At 38.6% G+C, this 13,627-nt stretch overlaps 2 protein-coding genes across 2 annotated transcripts; both read right to left on the bottom strand.

The window, feature by feature from the left end:
• Positions 1 to 279: 279 nt before the first annotated feature.
• On the bottom strand, positions 280 to 3,590 carry snrpd2 (small nuclear ribonucleoprotein D2 polypeptide). The gene is made up of 3 exons (XM_022190332.2): positions 3,456 to 3,590; positions 1,437 to 1,616; positions 280 to 727 (listed from the first exon to the last, which is right to left on the bottom strand). Coding segments are annotated over exons 1-3 (357 nt in total). The 5' UTR covers positions 3,458 to 3,590; the 3' UTR covers positions 280 to 552.
• Positions 3,591 to 9,299: 5,709 nt separating this feature from the next.
• Positions 9,300 to 11,214, bottom strand: foxg1c (forkhead box G1c). Its single transcript, XM_022190333.2, has one exon. It carries the CDS (start codon positions 11,164 to 11,166, stop codon positions 9,949 to 9,951), a length of 1,218 nt encoding a protein of 405 aa, XP_022046025.2. The 5' UTR covers positions 11,167 to 11,214; the 3' UTR covers positions 9,300 to 9,948.
• Between the last annotated feature and the right edge of the window lie 2,413 nt (positions 11,215 to 13,627).

Here is a 13,627-nt window from a genome sequence, read left to right as displayed (position 1 = left end):
CATATTGATGCGCTGCTGAGTGAAATCAAGCCCGACACCTAAGATGCTGTCAGGGGAGAGTGAAAGGGTGACAGTGGAAGGAGGAGGAGGAGAATGGCAAGAAGACTCAAGAAAAAGTATCTTTCATAGAGGCTTTGCACTGCATGTGTTGTAGAGTACGCTGAATGAATGAGACAAGAGAACAAAACATAAGTTAGTAGAATGGATCAGCAGTGGAACAAAGTAATCTACAGATCACTAATAATGAAGCACAGAAGCTAAAACCAGGCAAATACACAATTTCTGAATCTGTTCATCACTTTTATTATTAAAATGAAAAAGACAGAAGACCTCTGTAGACAAAGCAAAATCAGGCACCACTGTGCCCCCATGACTCTCAAAATAGTAGAAACATTTTGTTAATATTTCTATCTCAACAGTGAATGCAGTGATCCAACAACAAAAATCTAAACAAAAAAGTTAACATTAATGGGAATCCACGGCCTTTAAATCTTCCAAAAAAAGAAAGAAAAAAGGCTCCGTGACCGGTTCAGCTGGATGACTTTAAAGAGTTCATTTTCCTGTGATCAGAGGATTTCTCAGCACGACGATGACCGAGTCCCCCCTGAGGAACATTTTAGAAATGTAGCGGTCCTTATTCACCGGTTTAGATTTCTTCTTTCCCTTCCCGCTCTTAGGAACCTCCGTCCACATTTCCTTCACGTTCTCCAAGACCATGTTGCAATGTCTGCAATGATGGTGAAGATGCGGCAAGTTAAAATCTAATTTAGAAAAAATCCTTGGAAAAATAGTAAATACTATAAAAACTTTACAATGATCACGTGATGTTTCCCAAACATTCATATATTGCTTGAAGAATTAGGGTGAAGTCTGTATTTAATCAAAATAAGTTTTTGCGATCTTACAAAAGCAATAATAAAAAAATATTTTAGTTTTCATGAGATAAATGCTATATGTAAATTACAGGACAATTCTAGCAGCTTCTCACACCTTTAAAAATAATTATTTTCTTGTTTTTTTATGTTTAAACAAACATTTCTGTTTTTCTTTGAGGGAACAATGCTTCAGTGTGCATCATTCAAGAAACGCTTCCTCCTCCGAATGGAACTAATATGTGTGAAAAGTGGTATTTAAAAAGTAAGGTATTGTTTAATAAATATTTGATTTTGTGGTCATTGATTTTACACTTGAAACAGCGTAATATTTAGCAGTAAATCAGAACAGATACTGAACTGTGAATACAAAACCAGAGCAGGTAAAATCTACTGGTGGAAATAAGAAACCAGCAAATACTAACAAAAAACACAAAATCCCAAAAGTAATAACTAAATTTAAAGGGGAATGCCATCATTTAAATTACATAATTTTTTGTGATAAACAAATTTTAATCTCTTATTTTACCCTCACACCTCTAATGCAAGTCCCTGGATCAGTACCTGTCAAAAGCCTTGACTCTTCCGAGCAGCTTCTTGTTGTTGCGGCAGTTAATGAGGACCTGAGTGTTGTTCTTCACTGACTGGGTGAGAACCGAGAGGGGGCCAGTGTTGAACTCCTCCTCCTCTCGTTTCTGGAGCTCCTCCGGAGTCATCTCAGACTTGGGCTTTGTCAACAGACTCCTGGAAATGAAATGGAACGACATCAAATAAGTTATTACAATTAATAAATAGGAGTGATCACAACAGAATACTGGCAATGATATATTAGGAATAGTGTACATCTGTGTAATACTACATTAAACGGGTGTAGGACTGCTTCAGCCTTCATATTCATACAGTTGCATGCAAAACTATTTAATGCCTCCGACATGTGCCACTATTGAATTCACCTTATAATGTATAGGTACAGGTGTATGGCATTTGAGTTGTACTGCAATTATCTGAATTTACCCAGCATTGTTTATAGGGAGTTGAATAATTTTGCAACCTGCTTTTTGTAAAAAAAAGTTAAAATTTTAGCTGGATTACAAATGAAATCTTGATTTGTGCTTTGGTATTGTATTTCCATAAACTAATTGTTCACCTTTTACATGATTTAGTAATCGACTGCAGTTGTAATGTTGCTCATTTTGCCAGAATGTCCAAAATGTCAGGGGAGTTGAACAAATTTGCATACAAATGTACATGTACCTAAAGCATCTTCTATAGTGTAATTTTGTTGTTGTGATTTTCCATTGTTTTCCACTGTGTTCAAATATCTCACAATTTCTATTGCAGCTACAATATACAATTAAAAACAAGCAAAAAAAAAACCACTTCAGATTTTTTGACTTTTGTTATTTTGACAGTTAATTAGATTTTGGTATTAATCATGATTTTAGTAGAAATTTTCATTTTGTCCACTGATAAAAATATAAAACTGATGATGATGTAGCTTTTGCTCCTGTCTGTTTCAAAGAAGCATATTCCCTAATCTCTGAAGACTACAGTTTGAGGGACAGTACGTCAGTTTAGCACCACGGTGCCTCTTTTATAATGGTAGGTTGTGACATATTTCACACGTACCATCTCCTGCAGTGTGCATTTGGCCTTGTTGTGATTTTGAGAACATTCTTATTGAAGAATAAATAAGAATCTCATTTCTCAGAGCAACCACTGTTTCTCTTCTGTGTACATGACAATAAAGTTCTTAAATCTTAAAGTGTCTGTTCCTTACGCGCGAGAATTAACTTGTAAACGTTTGCATAAATAACAGCAATGATACCACAAGAAACCAGCTGTCTAAACATATTTACAGATGTAGGCCAAAAATTATAAGATATTTTTTAAAATGAACACTGTACACAAGTAACCCGACTTACTATAACGATAAAACGCATTAATATATAAACTTTAACATAATTTATCAATGGTTAGTCCCAGAACTCAGAAGATACAAAGAAAATATTTGCACCATCACAACCTAAACTGTAAATTGAGTTCGCTACAGCTTTTAGTAGGACGGTGCTTGTCTTTTAATTTAACACATTTAGTCTACTGTTACACGGTTGTGTCTCTAGCTGGAAAAGCAAGACAATTCCCTTCATCGTTTGGAGATTACCTGGGAAGTTTATATCCCAGCAGAATGTGTACTACAGGAAGTGAACGGCCAACTGATCACAGGCAAGAAAACACGCTCACACACTTTTTTTACGTGTTAGCATTTAGCATAGTAGCATGTATCAATACAACAGCGACGCTACTGCCTTCTAACTTTATAAAACTTTGCACCATGGAAGTTCAAATATATGGATTTGTTTTATTTTGTAACAGCTATGTATTTGTAATACAGCCCAATCTAAAAATACACAACCGCAACAGGACATACAAAGACTGACCGCCTCAAGCTAACCGGCCTCGGCTCCTCAAAGGCTAACGATGTTAGCATTGTAACTGCTAGCTGCTGCAATTCTGAGTTCAGACTCAGATACAAAAAAATACACATTTCCCACAGGCTGGCTGATGTTTGTAGATACTTACATGGTTGCAGACGGCTAAAAACAGTTTTCTCAGGTGATATTTCTCTCCACTTCTGTACACCGCAGCCTTCGTATCCTCAACGATTCTGCCTGACTCGCGTGGACTGAGCTACTTCCGGGTCAGCCGCTGCGCGCTTCACAGGATTACTATAACTACCGGGTTACCGACACACTGTTTATATGAAAGTGCATGCCTTTAAAGTGAAGTAAAAGATCAGTACCATCTCATACAACTCTACAAACATTTGTTTATTCTCTGCAGCAGTCCCATAAAGAGTGTGTAAGTGTATTTTAGTACATGTTGTACGACAGACTGGTACTACAGGCTGTCAGTGGTAGATAGTAACTAAGTACTCTGTATATAAAGGCTGTGTATGTACACATTGCTGATACCGTGAATGTAAGTTGCATTATTTATATATGAAAATGATTTCCAGAGATTTGTTAGTAGAAAAATAAGAATCCTAATCTTAACATTAATCCCTTCCTCAACCCCCAAACACAATCACTCTGGACTTCATACTGAGTATATACTGCTTATATCTCATACTGTCCATATTGCTTATAACACCATTTATTCCCACCTTTATTTGTACATGTATCTATCTTTGTATTATCCACAACTATTTTATCTAAATAGTTAGCGGTTTCCTACTTTTCATTCAGTTTTTACTGTGTAATACTATATACACACACAAACACTTGTACTACATATAATACACTTTTAATGCACTTTTATTGCTTCTTTTGCACATCTAATTAAATGCTAAATTGCATTTTGTTGTCACTCTACTTGTGCTTTGTGCAATGGCAATAAAGTTTAATGTAATCCAATTATCCTAGCAAGTTTAAATATTAGGATTAAGACTCTACAGTGTCTTTTATGGTAGGAATTTACCTGAGCAATTTCAACAGTTGGATTAAAAATGTACAAAGAAATGACTATGATAAATATCAAGGCTAAGGTCCTATGGTACTGTCAGTTATGAAGATTGGAATGACTAATTTAGGGTAACAATTATGATTCTACAAAAATATAAATGATAACCCAATAAATCCAAGGATTCCTTGGATTCCTTATGAGCAAGATTTCCTTTAAGTATTGCTTTTGTGTATCATTTTATCTTTTATATCTTTTTTGTTATATTTAATTACACTTAATTACATTTTTCCTCTCGATATTAGCAATGCTGGAGCGGAATGAGTCCCTTTTAACTGGAGGAGGCCTCTATCAAAGCCAAACTCAGGGAGGGCAACCAGATAATAAAAACAATCAGACAACAAACAAGACAAGTGGACCGGTTGGTTGCATGACCGATCACAGATCAAATCATGCAGCTCCAGAGACACAAATACAAAGAGGTACAGAGAGAGAGGGGATAGACAACCTACAAGAAAGCAAAGGCACACAGTTTCCATATAAGTTGTATTTCACTATTGGAGTTCAAACTCTTTCTTGTTGTTCATCTGTCCTGTTCGACATGTTCTTCAAAATGTATCCATCGCTTCACCATAGCTATCCGGTTTATATGGCTATTTTAACATGTGATAATCCTTGTTTTGTCCATCATTCATTCATATTCACTCTTGCATTTACTATCTAAACATTTCAGAGGTGTGACAGCTTATCCCTCGGGAAATTCTGAATGACAAACATTTAATTTCTTGCATTCTGATCAGTTTTTATCCACCAATGTGTTCATTTTTGTATCAATTCATAGTACAAACATATCCATTTTCTTCCCTCTGTGTAATTGTATAAACTATTGCATGGTATGAACGTCATCTCCTTTCTCCTTTACGTTGTGTTTTATCCCCTCTCTCTGTTTCTCTCTGCAGGTATTTCTGGCTCTGGAGCTGCATGAGTTTGATCTGTGGTTACTGGTCCAACCAACCTGTTTACTGTTTATGTTCTCTTGGTTGTTTGGTCTCTTGCTTTGGTTGTTCTGTTTGTCTCCACTCTGGGTCTCTCTGTCACTTTTACTCTCACCCCAACCAGTTGAGGCAGGACCTGGTTCTGCTGGAAGTTTCTTCCTGTTAAAAGAGAGTTCTTTGTCTGTACTGTCATCATTTGACATGCTTTCATGGAAACCTTGGACTTTTTTTTAGAGGTTTTCCATGTAGAATTTTTTATGGTTTCATTTTAGATAAGTAAGATAAATCATCATAAATGTTTTATCGTAGGGTCGCCACCTTACAATTATATTTAATCAGATAAATTTGAATATTTTATATACTTTTGTAGAATGTGCTGTAATATTTATTATGCTGAAATAAATTTACACCATAAATGACACTGTAAAATCTTTGTCTCTTAACATAAGAGTTAAATTGCAATGCCAGTCTTACATTCATTTTAATTCATTTATAACCCCTGGACTTGAACAGCTCGTGCAGTATGTGCTTCATCAGATTTGCTGCTCATGTACAAGACTTTCTACACTTTTAGAACATATCACACAGCGCCCATACTCTGAAGCTGAATGAAAACAAGAATACAACACATTTTGGAAATAACTGCTTGAGACATCTATCAGATCTAACACACTTGCCTCCATCGGTGGTATTGTGGAATTGTTGAGTAACATCACAGTAGTTTTCCAATGCTTCTTTCATGTTTTACTAAGGTGGACAAACACAGATGCTCTAAATATTAAAGGGCATGTATTTCCTGTCGCCTCACAGCTAGAAGATCCCCGGTTCACGTCCCGGCTGGGGATCTTTCTGCATGGAGTTTACATGTTCTCCCTGTGCATGCTTGGTTTTTCTCTGAGTACTACAGCTTCCTCCCAGAGTCCAAAAACATGCTGAGGTTAAGTGGTAACTCTAAATTGGCCATAGGCATGGACGTGAGTGTGCTTGTTTGTCTCTATGTGTAGCCCTTTGATAGACTGGTGACCTGTCCAAGGTGTTCCCTACCTTCACTCTAAGTCAGCCAGGATAGACTCCAGCCCCTCCGTGATCCTAATGAGGATTAAGCGGTATATAGATAATGGATGGATGTATCTTCTGCATTTCCCCCAAGATCTACCACTGTGGCTGATATTTTCACTCAGATTTGAATAAAAGAATCTTTGCCAACTTATGGTCTACAAAAGCAATTTTCTTTACTCTTTTTTGGCCATTTTATTTTACTTAAAAGAATATAAATACTTATTCCACAACCACAGAGTGGTAATTGAAGGACTACTCTTCACAGTTGTTGGTCAGGATGAGGCTAAACATGATTAATTCATTTATAACAGCTTGAAAATGAACTGTAGATCAACTCTTTCTGCTTGAGAAATTGTCACAGGAAAAACACAAGTCAGCAGCGGACCAAACTGATACCACAGACCCAAACAGTTAAGTCTTTGTTTTGCTCTTTAACACAACAAGAACGAGGGGATGTCTGTGTGTGTGTGTGTGTGTGTGTGTGTGTGTGTGTGTGTGTGTGTGTGTGTGTGTGTGTGTGAGAGAGAGAGAGAGAGAGAGAGAGAGAGAGAGAGAGAGAGAGAGAGAGAGAGAGAGAGAGAGAGAGAGAGAGAGAGAGAGAGAGAGAGAAAAGTCAGGGATGTATGCTACATTATCTACACTGCAGCAAGGAGACACTGAGAGATTGGCTTTCTGGCAAGAGACAGACAGACGCCTATGGGTGTACAACCCACCCACCTTATTTCAAAGGGTGGCAGATCTACCTGTGGAAACCACTTGCTGCAGATAATGGCAGCCTGTGTGCTGTTGAGAGAGGCGAGTGTGTGGGATTGATTTCCAGAGCAGTAGATCTTTATGAAGCGAACACCTACTCCGGCCAAAAGACCTGCATCTTAAACTGTGGAGTAAAATGAGCTCAGCAGCACATGCGATGGGACTGCAGTAATCTGGAAACACTTAGCAGGAGCAGAGATTAACTCAGCTACCATTAAATTGGATAGGCAAGAAAAAGTAGGCTGTGTAAAACTACTGAATAATGTGTAAAGTTGGTTTTAAAGTGGCCTTTTCTCATGTCATTAAGGCCCGTACAGTGAACTGCTTTCTTTGTAGACTGCAGACAGTGAGAAAAAAAAAAACTCTTTGTAGATGCAGGAACAAGTTGGCAAATTTTTGATGATGGGGTTTAGACCAGCTTTGATACATTTTACTGATATAGTGCAAAATGGAAAAGCTGCTTGCAAGTATGATGTTGAATCACCTTTAGGATCCTGATCTATTCGTATTCTCTAAACTGACAGACAGGCATAAAAAAAACACATTTCGTTGGGGAAACAAAACTCTTATAGGCAAGTCCTAGTGTCCTCAAACACAACTTTATGGTCCACTGCAGTAATAGCATAACAAGTCTGCCACCTTTTATCCTATAATTTGACATTTAATTTGAACCCTGTAAGACCCAAATATAGAAAAAAAATTAGCAAAAAAATAAATTAAAAAATATATAACCCAATTATCAAGAAATGCAAAAAAAAAAAACATATTATAGAAGAAAAAAGAAAACTGATGTATTTTTTTGCAACAGCGGTTTTACAGGGTTAAGGGGCATATTTACTAAAATACAAGTATGGTTGCAAAAAAACATGAATAGCCTCATTTACTATCCTTATCATAGCCCACACCTCTCCATCCTTTTACAATTAATTTCCCTGCTATTTAACTGAACTCATTACATTTTTAAGAATATCATCTTTCTATATTTATGCAACTCTCTGCACATGGTCATCAACAGCCCCAGCAGGTAAAGTAAAATGTTAGAAGGGAGATTTATAGCTGTGGTTATTAGTCGAACTGTCGAAGTGAAGCTTTATTACACTAACAGCAAACAGTATCTTCTTACACCTGCCTCAGGGTATAAAACTCTACTCTGCACCATAAACATGTTGGTTCACAGCTCTGTCCCTCTGCTCTCCACGCTGCGACCGCAATTACTCATGCCAGTAATGAAAATATTATTATCTTCGCATCTATCTAGACCTGGAGTTTGCCAACAGTGAAGTTACCTGATCCAGCCCAGTCTGCCTTAACCACAGGCGACTGTGGACGGGACTGGGTTTGGAGCGGTGACGTGCTGGGGTCCCTTTGATATAAAGGATGCTTTTGTTTTCAGGAGGCAGAGAGCTGCTCTAATCTGCAGCACCCATACGTCTATTTTTATTAATTTGTATCCCAGAGGGGGAAGCAGGCGGAGAGAGGAGAGGTGAGGGAAAGTTTAACAGGCAGTGAAGTCAGCGCAGAGTGAAACCAAAGACAGATCAATAAGATGAGCCGGGCTGGAAATGTCAGGTCTACCTGTTGGGGTTACATCACGGTTTGCCCACTGATGTTTCCTCAAGAAACCTTCTGTGCACATTTAAACTGTTGATATTACCAAAAAAAAAAAAAGCCAATGAATCACGACACGCCCATCAAAAGGCCTCAACTTCCCACTTTTACTTTGAAAAATGTAATAAAATGCACTTTAAACATCAAATCCAGTCTATCTACAGTCCTCCTTGTGCGGGCTCAACTCTCCGGAGTGGAAGATTTAATAACACAGCCAAATAAGAACAATCAACAACAGTAGGTTTTAATGAGGTGAAAAGAAAAAAACACAATTAAAAATGCATTATTTATCGTTTAATTACATGTAAGGTAATTAAAAAGGGAATGTGATATTTTTTTAGTTGCAACATTAACAAAATCGAAGACAATAAGTGCAGCAAATGAGCAGCTTAAGTCTCATTTAACATCGTATATATTTTTTTGCTCACACTGTAAACTCATAATTTAAAACGATCTTCAGGCGAAAAATAATTTCAGTTTTTAGTTTTTTAAATTAGGACAGTTTTCCCCAAGAAGTAAGTAGCTCTAAAAACAACAGTTAGCGTTTAAAGGTGTTAGTTCACATGCTGGCTAAAATGAATGACTTCAGGCAGTTAGGTCATAATTTCATTTTTATTTTATTTCATTTTTAAAGTTTCTCTCTTTTGCATTTTGCATTTTAATTTCAGTCCCTGGCAGTAGGCCTAAAATGGTGACATGCGCGCAAACATCACTTCATTTTTCGATACTAATGAGTGCATATTTGGAAAATAATGAGAAAATGTAACATGAACATTGTTCTAAAAAGAAGAATATAGTTTCAACTAGCAGATACAAACCATAAGGCCAATATTACAATTTTTAAAACCCTGGTTACACTGGGTGTGATTTTAAAATGTGCAGTTTTTTTGCACAATTTTGGAAATGTGTAGCAGGTTAACACTTTCTTAGTGTATGAGGCACGTTTAGTTTATCCGTCAGTTATTTTTAAACTGATTTAACACCAACTGGACATCAGGTGTTTTGATGAAATAATACAAATCTGGTAACAATGCCCATTTTAATTCAGATATCTTCCATGGTAAAAGCAAAGAAATCGTTGACCAGTAGGCTGTTGCATTTTTCATCTACCAGAAAGTCCATTTTGTGGGTGAGCAGGACGCTTTGGCCTTTGGCCTTATTTTCCATCTAAATTCTACAGCAATGTTGGTATTATGACTCTATTTTTCTATATTCCAAGACGAAGGAGGGCTTGAACTGACTTGAGGGCAATAATTTGCAAAGTCACTACAGCAACCACCGAGGTCTGAGTGAGCGTTCTTGGATAAAAACTGTCCTGGAGACGTCTTGGAAGCGGCGCACTCCTCTTGGCACGGACTAAACGTGGCGGCACATGGTATCTGGTGGGAGTAAAAGTAGCTGGCTTGTCCGGAGATCATGTTAAAAGAGCATGGGTCCGACAGCGGCAGCGTGCACGCAGGGATGGATGTGGAGAAGGCGGTGCAGGCTGTGCCAATCTGGTGGCGACGGGATTGTGCGCAACTCACTCCAATGTAAGACATCTCCTGGTGCGTCTGCACGAACCGGTCGGCCTCTGCGGCACTCGCGCTCAGCCGGGCCCGTTGTGAAACCAAGGAGTGGTTGGGGAAGCGGGGGTGACCGTTCAGATAAGTCCCTGCGCCCAGGTGGGTGCGCACCGGTGTTTGGAGAGGTAGGAACGGCGGCACCGGCCAGTAAAACGAACTCGCTGCAGCCAAAGTAACACTGGTCGCAGTGCCGGAGGACATCAGGCGACCTCCTCCCCTCTTGAGACCGAGTTTGTTCCTGGATCCAGCTGCTGCTCTGCGCCGGAGTTTCCCAGACGTGCCGCCTATGAAGACATCCTCACTGCAGGGGTCCAGCATCCAGTAGTTGCCTTTTCCCGGGTCATCATAGTGGCGCGGCACTTTCACAAAACACTTGTTCAGACTCAGATTGTGCCTGATGGAGTTTTGCCAGCCTTGCCTGTTCTGTCGGTAGTACGGAAAGTTGTCCATGATAAACTCATAGATGCCGTTGAGTGTGAGCCGTCGTTCCGGGCTCTGGCGGATCGCCATCATGATGAGCGCGTTGTAACTAAAAGGAGGTTTCTCGGGTTTAACGCTTTCTTCTGCTCCTCCGGTTTTCTTTGAATCCCCTTTATTTCCTTCTCGTTTTCCATTCGCAGCCATCGGTTTAGCGTCTACTTTGGTGCACTGTTTTGAATTTTCGCAGTTCTTCTCTTTGTCAAAGTTTTCCTCTTGACCGGGTTTCTCGGGGAGAGCGGAGCGCAGTTTCTGGGACGGAGACGCAGATTCCTGTTCACCCATCACCTCCTCTCGTCTCCACAGCAGGCTGCTGATGCTGAATGAAGACTTGCGGAACAATCGGTTCGAAGTTTTCAAATCCTCCATCTCCATCTCCAAAAGTCACTCCTACAATTCTCAAAGCTGCCCGGAGATCGCAGGAGAGCGCGTCACTGAACCCACAGAGAGCAAAGATGCGCTGATTCAAAGTGGTGAGGAGCCAAAGACTCACTGGCCAGACAGCGTGACAACAAATGCGCATGATCACAGCAGCTCGGGATCCGTTACCTACGAAACGGAGGTCAGAGCATTAGTCACTGGATCCAGGAGTGAAATATCTGGGGCGTAATTATGCGCATGTTCCAGTATTTTGTGCTGATAGAAACTATTTTGGAAAGAATTATTAATTTATTCCAACAAATGCAGCCAATTTAATTGTTTTTTGGATCAAACTAAACCACAATAACCTCATGGGACTGATGAAAGTGTTTTATTGGCACTTTTAGGTCAATAATTGAAAAAAATATATATCCGCAGCGAACTTAATAATTATTCGGAAATAACCTGGGATAAAATGAATGTGCTGTCAATCTGAGTGACTGATCGCTGAACTCTTGGAATTATAACACTTCCGTGACTCATGAAACTCAACCCTCTCACACGCGCCTTGCCCTCTGGGTTGGCCTCATCTTTCTCTCCATTTCCCTCTGATTCTCTCTGCGCACCTTATTCGACATCAATTTGGCAAAACGCCGATCAAGCCTGAATGATCTTGTCTGCAATGGGCTCAAACAAACACAAAGTAAAGCGCGAATGATAACAGACACGACAATACTTACAGTTAAACCAGTTAGGCTGTTTTAAGTTTTTTATGCAAGTTCCAATATTGCGCATTTTATGGTGCGTTACTGACCAGACAGACAACAGGCCTGCTCTGTGTGTTCGTGCGTCATGCGTAAAAGTGATCCAAATCACGTTTATTTAGAAACATTTAGTTCAAAGCTATTCCAGCTGACATCAATCTTGAGCAAATTTGTATTTTTATCAAAACTGGCAATAAACTCATTATCTTGGCTTTAAAAAATTACTGACATCATCATCTTGAAACAGCAGTCAAAGAGCTTTTTCTGACTTTATATGCGCCTTTGAATAAACGTGTGTTACTATTATCCAATATAACAGCAAAAGAGTTTATACACTTCTAAAATTACTTCTTCAGCTTTTAGAAGAATATAGCCAGAATGGATCATAATAAATGAGACTGAGAAAAGCAGAAAAAGGCAACTTTTCATCACATAAAAAAGCTGTATAATGCCTTATTGTCTTTCTAAAGATACAGCAAATACAAATACAAAGAAAATCTTCAACTTTGCAAGGCACATTTATTGCCAGTACTGTACAAATAGCACATTCACGTGGTGCTACTGAGTGATGTGGGCGCTCCTGAAGTCCTGCCAAGCTTTTCCCCATAAAGAGTCCAGCCAGAGGAAAGTGAAACATGAACTAGAGGAGTGTAAAGTCAGGATCTTGTGTTGTATTGTATTTGACAGCATTGTTTCAAAGGTTACCAAACATGGTTATTTTGCATTTGTGTTATGTTTGCTGACATAAGAATCATATCACTTTCTTCCATTAACTCTACTTGAAGTTTTGAGTGTTTATTTCCATGTTCAGCTTTTGTTGACTACCCTATTACTCAGATAAACACCTGACAAGAACAAAGGAAAGTGAACATCAGTGTGGTGATATCTGTTCTGATTCTGAAATCGACAAGCGGATAATTAAAAAAAAATCTTCTTTTTTATTGTAAAAATACAGATCGGTTTCATTTCTAGCTGCACACACAAGAAAGAAGTTAATCTAACATAGCTGTTAGAGGTGCACGAACAAGAGGTCCTGCTTTACCAGCCACAGTTCAACTGTACATTACTTTGCGCTAGGCAAGGCAAGCTTATTTATATAGCACAATTCAGGCACAAGGCAATTCAAAGTGCTTTACAATGGCAAAGAAATTAATTTCAAAGATGATTTAGAGGTAGACATTAAAAGCATGCATTAAAATCATAGAAATAATTTGTAATTTAAGCAATAAAGTCACCATGAAATTTTATGACAATAAAACAAAGAAATTCCAATTCAGATAAAAAGAGAGATTAAATAAAATCATGTTTAAAGTTATGATGCAGTATGAGTGACAGTGCAGTGCTGGTATTAAGTCAGTCAAAGGCAATAGTAAATAAATAGGTCTTTAACATTGATTTAAAGGATCTGAGAGTTAATCCTATAACCAGCAGACCTGCAGTTTTCTGGAAGTTTCTTCCAAATATGTGGAGCATAAAAAGTGAAAGCTGCTTGTCTATTTTTGGTTCTGACTCTGGGGACAGAGAGCAGACCTGTACCAGAGGACCTCAGCGATTTGGACGGTTCATATGGTAAACGGAGGTCAATGGGCCCTAAACCATTCAGAGCTTTATAAGCTAACAAAAGTATTTTGAAAGTCCATCTTCTGAGAGACTGGAAGCCAGTGTAAAGACCTCAAAACTAGAGTGATATGATCAACTTTTTTTTACAGTCG

Source organism: Acanthochromis polyacanthus, chromosome 13 (genome assembly GCF_021347895.1).
Source record: "Acanthochromis polyacanthus isolate Apoly-LR-REF ecotype Palm Island chromosome 13, KAUST_Apoly_ChrSc, whole genome shotgun sequence".
NCBI classification, from domain to species: Eukaryota; Metazoa; Chordata; class Actinopteri; family Pomacentridae; genus Acanthochromis; species Acanthochromis polyacanthus.
Note: the sequence above shows the minus strand (reverse complement) of the source record. Positions and strands in the feature narration are given on the sequence as shown.

Excerpts from the sequence above, each read along its gene's own strand:
- snrpd2 (XM_022190332.2), bottom strand. Across the intron at positions 728-1,436 it reads AGAGTCAAGGCTTTTGACAG|ACATTGCAACATGGTCTTGG; the intron begins GTACTGATCCAG and ends CCATCATTGCAG.
- foxg1c (XM_022190333.2), bottom strand. The coding sequence starts at position 11,166 with ATGGAGATGGAGGATTTGAAAACTTCGAACCGATTGTTCCGCAAGTCT.